Source organism: Ursus maritimus, unplaced genomic scaffold (assembly GCF_017311325.1).
Source record: "Ursus maritimus isolate PB19 unplaced genomic scaffold, ASM1731132v1 scaffold_25, whole genome shotgun sequence".
Taxonomy (NCBI): domain Eukaryota; kingdom Metazoa; phylum Chordata; class Mammalia; order Carnivora; family Ursidae; genus Ursus; species Ursus maritimus.
Genome location: NW_024425008.1, coordinates 115216 through 134422, shown reverse-complemented (window position 1 = coordinate 134422; position 19207 = coordinate 115216). Strand labels below are relative to the sequence as shown.

At 61.7% G+C, this 19207-nt stretch overlaps 2 protein-coding genes across 5 annotated transcripts in view; both read left to right on the top strand.

Annotated features, from left to right (window-relative positions):
- Positions 1–8536, top strand: part of TEDC1 (tubulin epsilon and delta complex 1) — a 13390-nt gene extending 4854 nt beyond the window's left edge. The window contains exons 6-9 of one of the 4 annotated variants that reach the window (XM_040641288.1): positions 901–987; positions 1393–1560; positions 6995–7081; positions 7228–8536. In XM_040641288.1, coding sequence (XP_040497222.1) covers positions 901–987; positions 1393–1560; positions 6995–7081; positions 7228–7239 — 354 coding nt within the window. In that variant the 3' untranslated portion in view covers positions 7240–8536. Of the gene's footprint in view, positions 1–900; positions 988–1392; positions 2383–2490; positions 4279–6994 lie in introns of those variants that run through there. The other 3 variants (XM_040641287.1, XM_040641286.1, XM_040641285.1) reach the window with 3 other exon arrangements.
- Positions 8537–17920: 9384 nt separating this feature from the next.
- LOC121105169 (transmembrane protein 121-like) overlaps positions 17921–19207 on the top strand; it is a 26442-nt gene continuing 25155 nt past the window's right edge. The window contains exon 1 of the mRNA XM_040641236.1: positions 17921–18005. The gene's annotated coding sequence lies outside the window, so the exon portion shown is untranslated. The remainder of the gene's footprint in view (positions 18006–19207) is intronic.

The following is a 19207-nucleotide window of genomic DNA, read 5'->3' as shown; positions in this document are numbered from 1 at the left end:
CCCCCCCCCCCCCCCCCCCGTCTCAGCACTCCCAGGCGCTACTCCCCTAGGCCCACGGGCAGTTCTCTCTGTAGGCGAGCCTCCATCCTGACCCCTGAGCCCCCGTTCCAGCTGCAGCAAGTAGGCTCCTGGCTGCCTGGCTGGCCATCTCTGTGGAGCAGGCGCTGAGCAGGGGCCCGTTCCTGGCCAGCGGGAACCGCAGGTCATGCGTGCCTGTTGTTGTGTAGGGCGTGTGTACCGGCAAGGAGCAGTGCCTGTGGTTTCCTGGTGGAGGTGGCAGGTGCAGGGGAGAAGGGGGGCTCTGGGTGGGGCTTGGGGGAGGCCTGCACCGCACCTCTGCAGCGATCAGTGGGCCCTCGGGTGCTGGGACTCCTGCCCTCTCCCCGCCAGCTTCTGGAGGCCAAGGCTGGGGCAGGTGCTGCCCACAGCCGGAACTGCAGCACGTGGCCCACTGTGGGCCCCCGTGTGTGTGTGGGGTCTGCAGGTGGGGGTGTGCAGGCCCAGCCTCCTCCCTGCCTTTGGGGCTCCTAGGTTCCACAGGAGGGGTTCCCTTCCCAAGAGCCTGGCAGGCTGCCCTTTGTGGGGCTTCCTCCTCAGCCCACATCTCAGCCGCAGCCCCCAGCCAGTGAGGGACGTGGGGCAGAGGCCCTGAGTCGAGGGTCCTGGATGTCACCGCCTGGCCCCGTGGGGACTCCCGTTTGGGGCTGGCGTGGGGACCGTGGGTGTGGTTGGTCTGGTTGTGCCTGGCGGTGCGGCCTGCCCCGCAGGGAGACGGCTCTGCTGGACGGTGACTGGTGAGTGACTAGCTTGCAGGCCCGAGGCACTGGTGGGCATGGGGGTCGGGTTGTCGGTGCCCAAGGAGGGTCCCGACCTGGCCGCGGTTTGTGGTTTGCTTTGCAGCTGCTTCGGAGGCTGGAGAGCGAGAATGTGCGCCTGGAGGCCGCCCTGGCCTGGCGACGTCAGGAGCTGCTGTTCTGGCGCTGGATGGTGTGGCCGGCTCCCCTCTCTTCTCCTAGCCTTGACCACAGCAACCCGGGGCGGGGGTCTCCCTAATTCCCAGACAGGAGAGGAGGCTGGGGGAGGCCACATACACACTTGGCCACGCAGCTGGTGTTACGACCCAGGCCTGCGGGCTCAGAGCCAGGGGCCCTTCCCAGAGGTCTGTCCCAGCTCCTGAGGAGCCCAGACTTCTTAGGGGTCCAGTCTCCCAGAAATCTGGCCTTTGCGCCTCCCTGGCCTCCAGGCCTGCTGGCGTGATGGGTAGCTGTGCACAGGGGGGTGGGCACTGCCCCCAGGCCTCTGTGCCGTCTGTCCCCATTGGCTGCGGAGCTGGGCCTGTGCTGATGAGGCCCGGGCTCGCTGCCTGCCTCTTACTTGGGTCTCTCTCTGCAGGATACGGTCTTGGACATCTGCCCCCTGGAGACCTCGCCGCCCACGTTTCCGCCCAGGACCCCCGCGTCGGGGGGTGGCGAGTTGGAGCTGGTGGCCCGGGAGTTGCAGGCCGTGCACGAGGAGCTGCAGGGAGCTGCAGAATCTCGGCGGGCGGCCTGGGAGGCCAGGGTGAGAGCTTGGGGCGCTGACATAGGGTGTGTTTACGCAGCCCCTCGTGGAACTGCTGCCGTTGAATCCACTGGGAGGGAGCGTGGCGAGAGGAGTCCCCACTGTCCCCCCGCACAGCCCCCTGCGTGCTGCACTGCTGTCTGCAAGCAGGGGCAAGCCACAGTGGCTTCACGTCTTCTGAAGCGTCTTGAAGGAACTTGGGGCATAGTTTCCCCCCGAAATCTTCAGGACCCCATCAAGAGGGGGGTGTTCCCAGCAGCCTGCAGCCCCTTCCCCTCTGCTGTGCTGACCGCTGGAGGGTGCTGGATGCTTGCAGGCACTTCTCACGGGCTGTCTGCCACACCGCAGGGCCTTGGAGCCGAGCTCCCTGAGGGCCAGGTCAGGGCCACGACCTGGGGGCACAGCCTCTCCTCCCTCCCCTGCCCCGCCAGGCCAGCTGCCTACAGAGCCTCTGGGATGGGCCTGCCTGGAGGGTCAGAAGTGGCCTCCACAGGTGGTGTCCTCTGGGGTCCGCCCCGCTGCACGCTCCCTGTCCTGGGAGACTGGGAAGGCAGGAGGCCAGTTTAGCAGAGGGTGTGGGACGCTGACACTGACTCCGGCACGGTGGGTGGGGTTGGGGCTAGGTGGCTCGAGGGTCTGCACTTAGCTCTGAACGGGGGGACTTGGTGACCTGGGTGAGTGGGTTGGGCCTGCAGCTGGGTAGTCTTACAGGGCCTTCGGGGGGGTCAGGCTGCTGGCCCTGTCCCCGGAGCCCCAGTGCTGGCTCAGGTGCTTGGTGAGGGTTGGCACTGGGGTCGGCCCCTTCCCAGGGAGGAGTGGGATCTCAGGGCGCTGCTGGGGGCTGGTGTTGGGGCTGAGAGGACCCGAAGCCTGTGTCCTGGGCAGGATGTGGCTACCCCTGGCTCAAGAGCTGCCTTCTCTCCCGTGCAGGGTGGAGGCTGGGGGCCAGAGTGGAGTGCTGTGCAGCGGGCCTCACAGGAGGCCGTGGGACGGGAGCTGACAGCCCTTCAGTGGGCCTGGGAGCAAGGTGGGGCCCTGGCCCAGCCCCATGGGCCCCGCCGGCTGGTGAAGAGGGACACTGGAGCCTCGGGGGGCCCAGGCCTGCGGGCTGCCGAGGTGATTGGGGCGCTGAGGAGCCGAGAAAGCTGCCTGGAGGCCGAGCTGTGCCGGCTGCAGACACAGTGTCGGCAGGAGCTGGGCAGGCTGGCCAGAGCCACACCCGGCCTCATCTGGATCCCGCCGCCTGCTCGTTGAGGGCCCGTGGGTGTGTTCTCCTTGAGGGGACCTGCCCTGACGCCCTGGCTGGGCCTCGGAGGCGCAGGTTTCAGGGTGGCCCTAGGGATGATGCAGGCACAACCCCGTGATGTGCTCACCCTGAGCCCCAGGCTGTCCCTGCTTTGGGCCCAGCTCAGGCCCTTGGCTAGCAGTACCGGGTGCAGGCATGACAGCCCCAGTGTGGTGTCCGTGGGCATCCAGGATCAAGAGAGCACGCAGAAATAAGTCGTAGAGGCCTCCCTGCAGGGGTGAGGCTCTGTCCTGCCCCCCCCCCCCCCCCCGGTTCCTGTCTGGGGAGGGTCTGGTCTGTGCTCAGCCCCAGGGGAAGGGGACCCTGGGTCGTGGTGGCCAAAGCTGGGCGGCTCCAGGGCTGCCCCGGTGCCTGAGGGTCAGGCACAGCCTGCAGCATGGGCTGGGCACCAGTGTCCTGGGGGAGGCAATAGCCCTGACACCCCATGCACACTGTGTCCTGGGCCCCCACTGCACGCCCCACCTTGTGCCTTTGCCTGGTGTGTGTGCGTGTGTGTTGGGCAGGGACGCTGGCTGGGAGCCTGGGGGTGGGATGCTGTTCCTTTCCTGGGGGCGGTGCTGGGGGTGAGGGGGAGGCCACTGTGGACAGAGGGGGCTTTGTTCATGAGACTGTTCAGGGAGCTGGGCTCGGTCCTGACAAAGGGCCATCTGTGTCCGGGGGATGTACCCCCAGCTTGCCGGAACAGACTCGCCTCCGTCCCAGGGGGCTCAGCCTCATCCGCCTCCCTCGCCTGGCTCCCCTTGGCTCCCAGTTGAACCCTGCTGGGCGGGCTCAGGGCCTGTCGGCTGCCTCCTGCTGCCAGCCAGGTCAGGCCCGCGGACACTTCCAAAACCTGGGGCCCCCGGCAGAACGTTCTCTCAGTGGCTCTTCCTGCGTGGCTGGGGGTGTGCTGCAGCAACATCTGGGCTGGTCTCAGCCACCCCGGCCGCCTCCCCGTCCCTTGGGGCCCTCCCTCGGCACTGGTCAGACCAGGCACACTGGTCAGGAGTGCATCCCTGACCTCCTCATTGGCCTGGACCCTGGAGACTCTCTGGCCTGGGGTCCCTCCCTCCCTCCAAACCACAGCCCCCCTCCCAGCTCCTCCTCGGGGCTCCAGCTGTGCTCCAGGGCACACGGGGCCCCGACCCTCTGCCTGCCGACCTCCAAATGTCTGAAGTCCCTTCTGGAGTCCCTGCGGCCGGCCCTCTCCGCCTGCCATGCCCTCAGCTGTCCTGACCACCGGATGGGACCCTTCTCATCTTGGAAACAGTGCACTCAAAACTCCCTGCCGTCCAGGGACTGCTGTTGAGCCAGGACACCCGTTGGCCCCTGGGAGCTTGACGTTTAGAAGCCAAATGCAAGCTCGGTGTCATGGAGCTGCCGCCCTTGTCAGACCCATCTGCGGATCCAATACAACCCCACTCAGAACCCCATGCGTGTCTGTGCGGCTTTGGTGTGGACTCTGGGTCACATGGGGTGGGACAGGCCCCGGGAGGCCCAGTCTGTGGGGGGCGAGGCGCGCTGAGGTGGCCCAGGGAGCAGGTGCACTCTGGCTGCTGAGGACACCGCGGGAAGGTGGCACACGCTCCGTGGCTTCGGAAGCACAGATGAAGGGTTGCCTTTCTGTAGGCGGTAGGAGGCGCAAGACCAGCCATGTCCGTCCCCCGCAGGCTGCGGTCTGTGACGCTCTCCCGCCTCCCCTGTGGTGACACCGCAGGTCCACAGGCCTGAGGCAGCCCCTGGGGCAGACGCAGGTGCCGAGCTTATGGGCACACGGCGGCCCGGCCAGCGGGGGCAGCAGGGGGCAGGCGGGTGTCTGTGAGCACGGCTCCCCAGGGAGACGTGCAGGGCTGCGCAGCCTGCGGGAGGCAAGGGCACCACACCCCAGAAACCCGCTTCTCAGAAGACCCCACAGAGACAAGGAGGGCCGAGCCAGAGCAGAATCCCCGTGACGCTGTGAGGACCCAGCGTGGCGGACACAGGCAGGCACCCCACAGAAGAGGAATCGGGATCATCGTGTGACCCAGACCCGCTGGGTGGGCGCAGGGCCTGCGCAGGGCAGGGGTGGGCTGCTCCGTGACCTGTGAGCTTGCCCCGCACAGCAGCCGCCTCAGTAAGAGGACCAGGCCTCTGGGGAACGTGAGAGGAAGGACCTACGAGGAGGCCCTCAGAGAGAGCGAGGAGGGGCCTCCGTGGCGTGGCCCGCCGGCTTTGCAGACCTGTGTGCCGTACCTGTGCTGGCCTCTTCGGCGTTTTATCGGATATGGCGCCAGCAGGTGCGTCCGCTTCATCTCCGGCACCCGCGGCTACCTTTCCCGTGCCAGCTCCCGCCTCCTGGCCCTGACCTCACCACCCACTGGCCAGCTTCCTGTCCCTTCAGGTCAGGGTCTTCTCACGCTGTTGGTTGACCTTGGCCAGACCTGGGCTTGGGGCGGGGTGCGGCTGGCTTGGCCGCCGGCCGGTCAGGACACCTTCGGGTGGACACCTGTGGGCGGGGTGTTTCCAGTGTCCTGCTCTCAAAGTCCAGATTCCGGGGATGCGACGCTTCTCGGCGGCACATAGGAGAGAAATCCAGCCGGAAGGGCACAGCTGGTGGCCTGGTCCACACCCAGCCCCTTGCCCCCTGCCCGGGTCCTGCCCTGCCAGTTGTCGCCCCCAGCCCTGCCTGGGCCCCACGCTCCTGTGTCCCCCACAGGGTCTTGGGTACTGAGTGTGGCCAGCCGCCGCCCTCCCCTCTCTGCCCCTGCTTGGCTGAGCTGGCTGTTCCCCACTCATCCGTCAACCAGGATTCACGCAGTGCCCTGGGGTGCAGAAAATGACCCTCATGAACAGGGCGGCCGTGGCCGTGTGATTGGGGTTGAGGTGTCAGAGAGGGTGGTGGTTGGAAGCCTGGAGGACGGGCACTGGTGACCACGGAGGATGGTCAGACAGAGGAAGCAGGGTCTGTGTGGAGGGGGGCAGCACAGCAATGAGGGGGGACAGGGAGGGGCAGGGGCTGCAGACTCTCCCGGCCGTTGGGCTCTTCCTGAAGGCCCCCTGTGCTGCTGGGTGAGATGTGCTGGGGGTCACCGCGGGGGCGGTGGGGGGGGGCAGGCTGGGGCCGGGCGGGTTCCGGTAGATTTGAGGTCCGGGGTCGTGGCTGTCTAGGTTGTGCGGCATGTGAGCTGACAGCGCTCTTGTTTTCCCGTCTGGTTTATTCAGATGATTATTTATAACAGCCAAGATTTGTTCCCTCCCCTTTTGGGGACAGTTTTAAATTTTGGTGGTAAAAAGCTAGCCTTAAATTTACCATCTTAACCATTCTTACGTGTATGGGTCAGCACTGTTACGCACATTCACCTGCTGTGAATTAGATCTCCGGAACCTTCTCACCTTCCCAAAGTGCTGCCTGGCCCCATCAACACGCAGCCCCTCCCCAGCACTTTGTGTGGACTGGACTCCTCTAGGGACGTCCGAGGAGTGGAGCACACAGTGTCTGTCCTCCTGGGACTGGCCGAGGTCACTCAGCATGATGTCCTCGCGGTTCGTCCTCACGGTAGCAGGTGTCAGGCTTCCTCCCTTAAAGTAAGACTGAAGAAGATTCCATTTATGGACAGACCACATTTTCTTTCTTCTCCTTCTTCCAGCTGTTGGCTGTTGTGGATAATGCGGCGGTGAACGTGGGTGTGCAAATACCCCTCTTCTGCTTTAGTTTTAGGGCTGCCTGGATCGCCAGGGGCCAGATGTGGCCATGAGGGAGGGCAGCCCCCGCGACGCTGGGCCGTGCGCAGGTGCAGGGACCAGACGGGCCTGGGGCTTGTCTCCCTGGGGGGGAGCTCGGCAGCAGCAGGCGGTTCTCCCCCAAGGTCACGTCCTGGGGTCTGGCGTTGCCCTCCCTCAGGGCTCTTCACAGGAGAAATGTCTAACATTTCCTCAGGGCCCAGCAGTGTAACATGTATTTAGTCCTAACACCACAGCCGCAGTTCAGAAAAAAGCAAAAACCCAACTACCCGCACACTGAAAACACGAACTCTTGCGTCACTAGACTGACCTGCGTAGGATAGCAGGAACTGTGAGGCTCTGCGCGCCTCTGGAACCTCAGTCAGGTCGCGCGCGCCGTCGGAACCGCCAGCCTTGCTGACTCGGGCTGGTGTTTGCTCTTCACCACAGATGACGGCAAGGGCCGTGAAGCTAGGTTTGTGCAGGTGCCGTAGGAGGGAAAGCAGTGCTGCGCCTTCCTGGACTCCGAGCTGTCTGGTAATTCAAATACCTTGCGGTGCCCCCGAGAATTCGCTGTGGCACCTTTGGGTGCCTCAGCACACAGTCTGGGAACTGTGGGTCTAGGCAATGCAAGTTTTTGTGTTTTCCCCTTCTGTTTCCCTCCACTGGTGTCATGTTTTCAGATCTGTCCTTGAAGCTGTGTGTTCAGCCCATCCCTGCTTCTGTCCAGTGGGTGACAGCCCACAAGTACCTGTCCACTTCCCACGGGGGGACACCTGCTGCCACCAGCTCTGCCATCACAGAAGACGCCGCCCTCCGACGAGCCTGGGAGCCCAGGAGCAGAGCAGCGGAGCCCTGCACTTGGCTGGGGACACCTGGTTGGGCTCCCTTCCCGCCCACACTCCCACCAGCTGTGACATCCTTGTCCCCGAGACCCTCCCTCAGCATCGTCCGGCTTCCACAGGTTTGCAGGGGAATGGGCATTAAGTGGTCTCCGAATTTACCTGACATCTGTCCACTCACTGCCCGTGAGCATCTTCGCCTGCACTTCTCAGGTTCCCTCCGATGCGGCTGTCTGCTCGAATCCTTGGGTCCCTTGTGTCTGGGACGGCACACCCCTGACTGGTTTTACTCATCACAAGTATGGTCTCCATTCTGCCATCTGGTTAAACACTCGCTCATGGTTTCCCTTTGCTGAACAGAGAACTTACATTTTGTTTTCACCCAATCGATCATCTTGTTGCTTCTTGGTTCTCACGGCGAGCGTCTGGAGACACGCCGCCTCTCCTACCTCATATTCTCCTGCGTTTCCTTCTCTCGGATTTTTCCTTCACGCTCACGTCTTCCCTCGTCCAGAGTCCACCGCGTGGATGGTGTCATGGTTTCCTACACGTGAGCCAGTGCCCAATACCGTCTCCACACGGACGCGCCCTTTCCTCATTGATCTGCTCTGCCACGTCCTCCAAACTCAGTTCCTATCTGTCCCAGGGCTCTGTTTCTGCGTCAGGACGCACCTGCAGGGCACAGGCTGGAGGGGCTCCGGCAAAGGGACGGAAAGCCTCTGTGGCGGCTGCAGTCTCGTTCTGGCCACGTGGCTAACACTCCACCCATCAGCAGCGGGACGGCAGGCGTCCCTATGTCCCTCTGCCAGGACGCACACCCAAGGCTTCCCCATTAACTGCTGCGCTCACTGGGTGCTTTCTGTGGAGTTTTGGGACTGTTAGAAAGTTTTCTTCTGCTCTTTTTTTCCGAAGAGCTTTTTTAGATCATAGATTTCAAATGCTTTGTCTTCACAAATCAAGACAATCACAGGATTTTCTCCTTCTCCCCTTTGTAATGAAATACATTGCATTAACTACACCAATACTCTTTCGCACGTCGAGCCATCCTTGCATTCCTGTAAAAAGCCCTATTTTAACTTTTTTTTTTTTTAAGATTTTTTTTATTTATTTGACAGAGAGACAGGCAGCGAGAGAGGGAACACAGCAGGGGAGAGGGAGAGGAAGAAGCAGGCTCCTAGCCGAGGAGGCCGATGTGGGACTCGATCCCGGAACGCCGGGATCACGCCCTGAGCCGAAGGCAGACGCTTAACGAGTGCGCCACCCAGGCGCCCCCTTAACTTTTTTTTTTTTTAAAGAAAGATTTATTTATTCAAGAGAGAGAGCGAGCATGGGGGGAAGGGGGAGGAAGGGTCAGAGGGAGAGGGAGATGCAGGCTTCTTGCTGAGCAGGGAGCCCAGCGTGGGGCTGGATCCCAGGACCCCGGCATCATGACCTGAGCCGAAGGCAGACACTTAACGACTGTGCCGCCCAGGTGCCCCATGAATGTGTTTTCTTTAAGATAACCGTAAACTTTACTGAAACCATGAGTACCCTTACGAGTCTCTTAGATTCGTTTCTGCTTTTAATCCAAACATGTTTTCAAGTAATCCTGTCGTGACAAACTTTCTGGGCCCCTTCGTGCCTGAGAATACCTTTGTTCCCCCCCCCCCATGTGAGTGAAAACCTGCTTGGATATAAAATTCTAGGTTCATAGTTATTTTCCTTTATTATTGTTGTTATTTTTAAACATGTTGTATTTTCTTTTTTTTTTTTTTTAAGATTTTATTTATTTATTCGACAGAGAGAGAGACAGCCAGCGAGAGAGGGAACACAGGCAGGGGGAGTGGGAGAGGAAGAAGCAGGCTCCCAGCGGAGGAGCCTGATGTGGGGCTTGATCCCATAACGCCAGGATCACTCCCGGAGCCGAAGGCAGACCGCTGTGCCACCCAGGCGCCCCTAAACATGTTGTATTTTCAAGTGATCTCTATACCCTCCCCAGGGCTTGAACTCACGACTCCGAGATCATGAGGCGTATGCTCCACCACTGGAGCCCGCCAGGCACCCAGTTATTTCACTTTAATACTTAAAAACGTTTTATCCACGCGGCGCCTGGGGGCTCCGACCGCAGGTGAAGCATCTGCCTTCGGCTGAGCTCATGATCCGGGGTCCTGGGACCCGGCCCGTCAGACGCGGGGAGCCTGCTTCTCCCTCTGCCCCTCCCTCCCCTGGTCTCTCCCTCTCTTTCTCTCTCAAATAAATAAAATCTTTACAAAAATGTTTTATCCATTGTCTTCTTTCATTAATCTTTTCCTTGGTGCGTTTTATTGTGGGCGACGGCACGCGCGGGTACGGAAAGCTGCGGATACTCGGCGCGGAGCTCGGCGAACGAGCCCCGGGGACTTCGCATGGCACGGCCGGCGGCAGGGGAAGGACACCGCGTCCGGGGCGCCAGCGCTTTTCCGCACGGCGGACAGCGAAGCTCGCACCTGGCAGCGCCGTCCCTTAGCTCCGTCTGGCTTTGAGCTCTACGAAGTCCTACGCTCAGCTTCCCCGTGTCCTTTCCCCAGCGACGTGCTTGTGGGCTTCAGGCGCGCTGCTGCACGGAGCCGCCATCCCTACCGCCGGACGGAGCGGCCCGGCTCGCGCTGGGGACGTAGGGCTGCTCGCCGTTTTCAGCGATTTCGGGCAATGCGTCTGCGGACACCGGCGGCTCATGCGCGCACGCCGTGCCGCCCTGCAGTCGCACCGCGGGCCTGCGCTCAGCGGCAGGGGCGAGGCCCGTTTTCCTAGGCGGGTGCACCGGCTCGCACCCCATCGGCGTGCACGGCTGCCACGGCTCCAGACCCCGGCCCGCACTTGGCCCGCAGCCGCGCCCGGGGCTGTGCGCTGGGGTCTCACTGCGGCCCCACCCACGGCGAGGTCTTGGCCATCTGCTCACTGACACTGCGGGACGTGCCTGTTTGCGTTCCCCCCATTTCCCCGTTGGGCTGCCTGTCCTCTCTCCGCTATGCAGAGGCTGCTACTGCGTTCCACACGGGGGTCCCCCGTCCCTCGTGCTGCAAAGAGCGCCTCCCGCTCTGAGACCGGCCTTCTCGCCGCGTCGGCGGGGCGCCTCGGTGCCCGGGCGCGTCCGCCGCTCTCCCCGCCCCCGTGAACGCGCGCTGGTAACCACTCCGGCCTGACCACCGTCTCCACCCCGTTAGCTAAGTTCGTCATCCTGCTCTGCCTCACGGAGGTTTTTCTGTTTCGTCTTTGTTTTAAGCAGGCTTCACGCCGTGGAGCCCAGCGCGGGGCTTGAACTCACAATCCTGACATCAAGAGTGGGACGCTTAACCGACGAGCCACCCAGGCTCCCCCTTCACGAAGGTTTTGAGTCTGCCTGGCCCTTTGCATCTCCATACACATTTTATAATCAGTTTCTCAACTATTGGGGAAAAACTGTTGGCTTTTCGCTTGCAATCCCATGGAGCGTATAGATGCGTTTGTGGAGACGTGACCGGTTTATAACGTTGCTCCTTCCAATTTATGAACACATCCTAGGTGTGGCGATCTCATTAATGCTTTCTGGTATTCAGATAGACCTGAAATACCTCCTTCGTTAGATTTGTTCCTCAGGATTACAAACAGCACGTGTAAATACGTGTGCATGGATGTGATACACAAGCACATATGTATGTTATACACACACACAGATTTTCTAAGTCTGCTGAAAGCTACAGAAATACAACTCACTTCTGCGTACTGACCTGGTATAAACGATCTCGCTAAACTCACTTGTCAGTTGTGAACACTTTCCTATGGTTCTTTGGACTTTCCGAAGCACCCAGTGATATCACGTGCAGCAACTGAGGGCTTCATTTCTTAATCTCCAATTCCTATTCCTTTGGTTTCTTTTTCTTGCTTCCTGAGAGAAGGGGCTGCTTCCGGGAGCTCCTAGCACAATGCTGAGTCGACGCGGCCGACAGGGCCATCGCCGGCGTCTGTCCGCGTGTGGCTCAGAGAGAGGTTCCAGCTCCTTACTGGGACTGCTCTTTGCGACGGATTCTTGTAGACGCGTTTTATCGGATCAAAGCATTCCCTTCCACTCTTAGTCCCCTGAAGGTTTTTTTAAATACGTCACCAACAGTTATTGAATTCTCTTAAGTGTCCCTTCTGCATCTATTGATATAATCTTATTTTTTCATTTAATTTGTTAATGTGAAGAATTACGTTTAAGAAATCATTTCAAATAAAAAGCCTGCAGCGGTATACCCATACCTTCCGTACGCCTTCACCCAGATTCCTACACTTTACCCCTTTGTTCTCGGTCTGCACACGCATGTAACACGTACACACGTGTGATAGGTGCGGTATGTGTACGTTCACGTGTGTTTGTACACATGTGCTTCTTCTGTACCTTCGGGGAGCAGGCTGCAGTCACACGTCTGTTCCCCTTACCCCTCGGAGTATTCCGGAAGCAAAAGGACTTTCTCCTACATAACCTCAGTTCCACCTTCAGAATCAGGGAAACACCGGGGCCCAGCGTCCCCGTCTATTGGCAGAGGCCACGCAGACTCCCCCACGGTGCTGCCGACACCCTTCGTGGGTCCGTGACCAGGCCTGGCTCGTGTGTGCATCTGGCCGCCACCGCTCCCTCGTGTCCCTCCACCTGGAACGCTCCTCCGTGTGTTCCTGACTTCCATGACCAGTCTGTAGGATGCCTCTCCATCGCGTCCCCGACTGGTGGGCATGGATATTGCTCGAGGGAGGCCGTGCCTTCTCAGTGCGCCAGCTGGGGAGCCCACGGGGGGGCCAAGCTGTCCCGCGGTTGGTGCCACTCATTTTTATTACTCGGTGAGAAAGGCATCTGACGGATCCCTCTACTGTAAAGTTAACTAAAATGTACGTTGTCCAGCCACGTGGTTGTGCTACTTTTTTTGTCATGTGGACTGATTCTGTTTGCTGATGTTTTGTTAGGGTTTTGTCCCATTGGCCCTGGTGGCTTTAGATTTCCGTTTCCCCTGTGGGTTGGATTTTCCTGGTTCTTCACATGCAGAATCATTTTGGATTGTATCCTGTGCATTCAAATATTATGTTATGAATACCCGATCTTCTGAAAATCCCACTGAGAATGTTGATGTATTTTTTAAAAAATATTTTATTTTTTTGATAGAGCACAAGCAGGGGGAGCTGCAGAGCGAGAAGGAGAAGCTGACTCCTCGCTGAGCAGGGAGCCCGATGGGGGACTCGATCCCAGGATCCTGGGATCATGACCTGAGCCGAAGGCAGACGCTTCACCATTGAGCCCCCAGGTGCCCCAAGAATGTCGATATTTTTGGTTTAGCACACGATCAACCCAGCCTTCTGTGGTGTGGTTTCAGCATCAGCTCTGTTTTCAAAGCCTTTTCAGTGTTACTTGGATCGTCCTGTGTGAGCACGACCTGGTGGCCAGTGTGGAACCGGGCCGTGGTCTGTCCCGTGGCTCCACGTGCAGACTGGGCACGCGTGCACGGTCTGGGCGCAAATGCCACGGGGATGCTTTCTGGAGCGTCTTCCCCTCTGCCGTCTCTCCAGGAATTCCTGGCTCCCTGGGGCTCCCCTTTCCAATCCTCTGTCAGAAGTCTGGGGCTTTAGTCACCGCCCCCGCCCCCGCCCCGACTACACACTCCCCATGACCGTGCCTGCATTTGCAGACAGAGAGCAGGGCTTGGCTCTCTGCCCTTCCCCTCGGGCAGGAGGGTCTCACCCTCTGGGGACCACGTCTCCTCCCACGGGAGATGAAGGTCGTCCCCCTAAAGGCGCTGGTGAGACTGTGTCTCCATTGCCGGCTGGGTGGGGTCGCCTAGGGGCAGATGTGAGGGACACCCCGACCCTCTGCCTGCAGCTCCCTCAATCTCCGTGGGCTTCGGGTTGCCCCTTTCATTCCTGCCCCCTGGGCCACCCTAGAGGGCTTCCCTGGAGCTTTCCCTGCCCCGGTCCCCACCCTGTTCTGGCTTTCAGGGTGGGCTGAGGCCAGGCCGGGCAGTTGGAGGACGACCCTGAGACCCACCTCAAATTCTGGCTCTCCCCACAGCCTGCCTGTTCTTATGCGCTTTCCAGAGTCCCCTCAGCCCCACTCACAGTGTTCTTTCAGAGCTGCGCTGGGTGGGAGACGCAGGGCCGACGGCGTCTGCTTCGTCTCACCTGGGGAGGGAACCCAGGACATGAGAGGAGTAGCGCAGGGCGCAAACCTGCGGCCCTGGCTTGGGTTCAGCAGCTCTTACGCCCGAGCCCCACGGGGCTGATCCTGACTGGCGCCTGCGTGTCCTAGGCCTCGTGGAAGTAAAGCGCGGGCACCGCGTCACCCTGAACACTCGTCACGCACCACTCAAGAGCGGGAATGCTCTCAGCAGGCGCGAGGCCGTCTGCGCACCGACGGCGGAAGCCCTCCTGTGCACCACGCTTCCTCCTGCGAACGTGAGACGACGCCTCTTCCTTCCCTCCTCGTGGTTTACATGCGTCCCTGGTAAACGGATGCACTCTGTTCTTTAAACAAAACTCAGACTGACCGTCTTGGCCTTTCCGTGGGCACGTTCAGGCCATTCACATCGGATGTGATCCCTGCTAGGTTAGCGTTCAATCTGCCATTTTAAACGCAGCCGCTTCCTCCCTCTCCCTCCCTCTCTTTTCTTCGGGCTGACTCTGAGGACACTTCCACGGGGCTCTCTGCGCTCCCCTCCCCAGAGCTCGCTGACACCCTCTCCTGTTTGTTTTTGGCCTTAGATGCCGCGGCCGGTCATGCTTTAATTCTGCGTTTTCCACACATCCTCATCCCTCAGCATTTCATCACAACGACCACATGCTCTCAGCTCTTCAATCGTCCTTGCCCCCCCCCCCCAGCCTCGTTCTGCAATTATTTTCTTTGCCGGGACGGCATCTTTTACACTTGTCTTGCCGCTGACGCGCTCGGTTCCTGTTTGAGGGAAGAACTGTTGTAGGCCGGCAACCACGTGGCTTACCTGTCGGTGCTGTAACGCGGGCCACACGTGGCCCACACTGAAAGCAACAGGACGGACTGACCCCCTTGCAGGTCTGGGGGTCAGCAGTCCCACTGGGCGAAAATCCTGGCCGCTCCTTCTGGAGGCTTTGCTGTCCTGCCCTCCCAGCTTCCAGTCGCATTCCTCGGCTCTTCCCCGCACCGCGGAGCCCTCACGGGCTCTGACGCTCCCAGGACAATCGCCCGTGTCAGGGGCCGTACTCCCATCACAGCCGCGGCATCCCGGCTGCCGTGCAGAGCCAGCTGATCCCAGGTTCTGGCGGTTGGGACGCGGACGTCTCTGGGGCCGTTATTCCCCTCCAGCGGAGTGAAGACATCACCCCGTTGTCGGGTGGGCTCTGCTGTTGCAGCCGAAAAGTCAGCCGTCAGAGAGCTCTCAGACCTCCGACGTCCGGCCGCTTTCAAGATTCTGCCTCTGGTTTTCACCAAAGACAGATTGTATGAGGGGACCAGCTCTGGTTTTTTTTTGTTTTTTGTTTTGTTTTTTAAAATAATGCTAGGGGTTGGCTGGGCTACTTGGATTCGGGGTTTGGCCGCTTTCAACAGACAGAAACGTCTCAGCCACGTCCTCAGAGTGCCGCTGTGCCTTGGTCGGGGCGCTGGGCTTCCAGTGACATGCGGGGTAGAGCTTCCTGCCACTGCTCTCCATCCTCTCCCCTCCGTGGCCCCCGCCCCTGCCCTCCATGCCGCCCTCCCTCCATCCTCGGGGCTCACCCAGGCATCCACTCTGCTCGTAATGCTTCCTCTGATCCTCAGTTTTGGTCACCGTGTTTCTGAGTCCCACCATTTCTGCTTAGTGCGTCTTCCCCATCTTGTCCGTGGCATCGACGGTTTTCAGGGCCGGGTCCTGGACCCCGCCTGGCACCTCCAGTCTCTGTTGGCTTCTGTCTGTGTTTCTGCTGGCTCGCTCCTGGAGCCCAGTGTGCTGGGCTATTGTGTTTGAACAATGACTTGTGGGACCAGTGAGGGCTGTGTGGAGATCCCTCCCGCCCTGAGCGATTCCACGTGCTTCTGCCGGGCCCTGGAGGTGAGGCCTGCCCCGGTCACCTGCAGCCAAGGTCAGGGCCCGAGACCCCAGCCCTCCAGGCCAAGCTGCTGTCACCCTGGGCCCTTCCAGAGCTTGATGACCCGCTCTCAGCTCATCTGGCATGGCCGCCAGAGATGTGGAGTTGCTCCTGCTCTCTCCTGAGGGACTCCGGGCACCGCGGGGCTCCCCGCGCTCTCTCTGTGGGCTTGGATCAGCTTCACCAGCCTTCCAGGCGGGCTGGGGGCATGGAGCCCATCCTGGTGACTGCATGGACTGATGGCCAGTGCGGAGGGGCTGCGGCTGGGGCAGGCAGCCAGACCCCGGAGCGGAGGCAGCAGCTGGCTGGAAGCCTGGCCCGGAGTGAGGTGCATGGGGTCGGGCTTGCCGCCCAAAGCGAGGAGAGCCCCAGGACAATGTGTGCGGCAGGGAAACAAGACCTGGCCAGGCTACGAGGGCTGTCATGAGAGACATGGCTGGGGGGCTGGCAGGGCCAGAGCTGGCATGTGGGGGGACTTTAGAGCCAGGCCTAGGAGCTGGGGACGCACGGCAGTGAGGGGAGACAGACTGGCAGGCTGGGAAGGTGTTTCTGGGTTGAACTATGTCCCCCAAAGGTACGTTCAAGCGTAAACCCTGGCGTGTCCAAAGGCGACCTTGTTTGGAAACAAGGGCTTTGCAGATGTTGTCGAGTTACGATGAGGTCACTAGGGTGGGCCTTTCCAACATGACACGTGTCTTCACGACACGGAAAAGGCCCCTTGATGTCCAAGGCAGATGGGAGTGGTGCGTCCACAAGCTGAGGAAGGCTAAGCATTGCGGCTGAACCGGCAAGGAACAGACTCTGCCCTAGGAGCCCACCCTGCCCAGGGTCCCAGCCCCAACCACTCTGGGCCTGCCCTCAAGGGCCAGCCTGCACCCCCCACCCACTCACCGCTCCACCCCCCACCCGGAGAAGATGGAAACACAAAGAGTTGGGGGGAGCACCAGTGAGGTCAGCACAGACACGGGCCTGGGCGCTGCCTAACTGGAGACAAGAACAGGATGCTGGGGTGACGGGAGTAGGGATGCAGCCTTGCAGGTCTGGGGCTAAAGATGGGGCTTTTGAGCATGCCTTTGGGGGATGTGGGGGAGGGCAGAGGGAGAACGGCTGCTGAGAGGGGCAGGGGGACCTGGGGGGCAGCCCCTCCCTGAGAGTGGAGGACACAGGGAGGTGCTTCTGGCTCTCTTCCTACTCCACCTGCCCCTCCTCGGCCTCCTGGGCCTGCCAGGGTGGACCTGTCAGGGGGCAGCTGATGCTCCCTCCCCTCCTCCCTCCATATGCTGCATGTGTGGCCTTTCAATGCAGGTCCTTTGTCCCTTGAGGCGGGGTGGGGGGGGGCTTCTGGAGGCATCCCTGGGGGAGATGAACCATCCCCGAGGTTTGTGGGGGCTCTTCCCTGGGCACAAAGGCAGGGAAGGAGAAGCAGCTGTGTGAGTGGGTGTGGGGGCTGCTTTCCCAACCAGCTATCCCGAGGGTTTGAGCTTCTCACAGCACCTCAGCTGTGCTGCTCCTGGATGGCCATAGCGGCCAGCTATCCTCGCTTACCAGGGGCACCGACATGTCCCTGGCCCCCGGCGTGGACGGAGGGTGGCGGGCTGGGTCACCTGCACAGACCCAAGAACTGCTTAGGGCCTCGGTGTCAGCAGACGTGGGTGTGAGTCATGCTTCACCCCTGTGCATCAGGGGGATCCTGGGAGATCCTGCGTCCCCTCCTCTGTTGGAGGGATGGAGGCACCTGGAAGCGGCTCTGGGGAGAGCAGCAGGTGTACTCCCCTCCTCCACCCTAAGGGCAGATGGCTGGGGTGTGGGTGTGGGGGTTCAGGGTGGACAGGCTGGGGTTGGGGGAAAGCATGCCCCGGGATGCTGAAGATGAAGACCACCCAGCGGCCCTGCCTTCCACCCTCAGAAGAAACCCAGGACTCAACCTCCTACAATGCTAAGATCCTTTTTCCTACTATAGTGCTAGTACGTCTTACATGGGTATCAAAGCCTAACATAATCTGAATTAACACAACAACCTACAGCCTGCTTATCAGTGGGGCGTCTTTGAAAGGACGAGGCGCGGTGCCCGGAGGCCCACCGCACTTCTCCGCCCTCAAAGGCCACTTGCAGAGGGCCAGTGGTCAGCACGGCCCCACGTCGCGATCAGCTAACGGGGTCCTCGGGCCATCTGTCGAAGGTGAGTGGGGTCACCCTGGTGGGCGGCCTGGGTGGGGCTGCAGTAGAATTTCAGGGGTGAGCAGGACTGAGGGCCCGCGGGGCGATCGATCCTGGCTGTGGGGTGAAGCAAGGTGCAGAGGCTTCCCGGGGACGGCGCGCGGATCTGGCGTGATCCAGCTCCCCAGGGTCACCGGTCCCCGACCCCGCTGCGGTGCAGGGCTGTCGCCGTGGCAACGGGAGCTGCGGGGGGGGGCGGGGCGCCGGGACCCCCATCGTGCGGGGCGGGGCCTCGGGCAGGGGCGGGGCCTCTGGTGGGGGCCTTGCAGAAGAGCGAGCCGAGCGAGCAGAGCGGAGGGAGCGCGGCCTCGGCCCGGCGCGGAGGCTCCGTGGGCCGGCGGTGGGTAGGCGCGGGGCCGGAGGCGGGAGCGGGGCGAGCGGGGCGAGCGGGGGCCCGGGCGCAGGGGCTGGGATGCGCAGCGATGCTGCAGGGCGGGCCCCGGCTGGGGGCGCCGGCGGTGCGGGCAGAAGGGCGGAGACGCAGCCTGCCGCGAGCAGCCTCGGTCTGGTCGGGGCTGGCGGCCCCTTCCTGCTGGCCCCCACCAGTGGGCACTGAGGAGGTGGCTAGGGGAGAGGGCGGGCAGGGGGCATGCAGGGGACTGCAGGGCCGGATCAGGACAGCCAAGGCAGGAGGGCCTGGGACCAGGTCTCCAGGGAGAGGCCGGGAAGGGTGTGCGGGAAGGGTGCTGAGGCCCTGGCTCCGGCTTCCTGGGGCAGGGGCGGGGGCTTCTCCTGCGAACTCCCGTCGGGACGGGGTCTGCCCTGGCATCCTCAGCCCGGGTTTGACGAGTGGCTAAGAGAGGGAACGAGAACGCTGAGGAGTAGAGGGGGAGGGATTAGCGGGGCAGCGGCTCTGGCTCTTCGGCTACGTGGCCTGGCCGGAAGGCTGCTGCGGCCCGCGGAGGCCCCAGGTGGGAGGGGTCTCCCACCTGGTGGGTGAAAATGGGGTGAGTGGGTGGGTGGGGAGCAGGAGCTCCTGGAACTGTGGAGGTAGCCGTATAGGGCGCTCCCCCAGATACCCTCCACTCCAGGTGTCTGAACTCAGTGTGGGGGTCCTGTGTGTGGCTGCAGGGTCCCCGGGGGGCGGGTGCTGGGTGGGGCAGCAGGCTTGCTGAGGTGGGGAATGGAGGTGCCTGTTTGGAGGAGGGCCTCCTTCCCCAGTCCTGGGGGCAGTGGTGTCACCAGGGGCAAGCTGAGCACTCGCTTCACAGTCACGGGTGACATTAAATTTTATGTTCTTGTCTAGACAGGGCAGTAAACAGAGCCCAGGGCCAGGGGTGCTGTGGAAGGAGGAGGCGGGGTGAGGGGGCCTGGCTGGAAGTGAGTGCAGGTGACGGTCAGAGGGTGCGGGCGGGCGTGCGGGCCCAGGTGTGAGGACCCAGTGGACTGTGGGACACCGACCAGCACAGTCACAACAGTCTGTGCCAAGGCTGGGAGAGGTGCAGGGGGCTGCAGAGCCCAGAGAAGGTCCGGGTGGGCGACAGTGGAGGGCGGGCTTCCTGAGATGGCCCCAAAGGTGCGGGGCGGGGGGGGGGGGGGGGGGGGG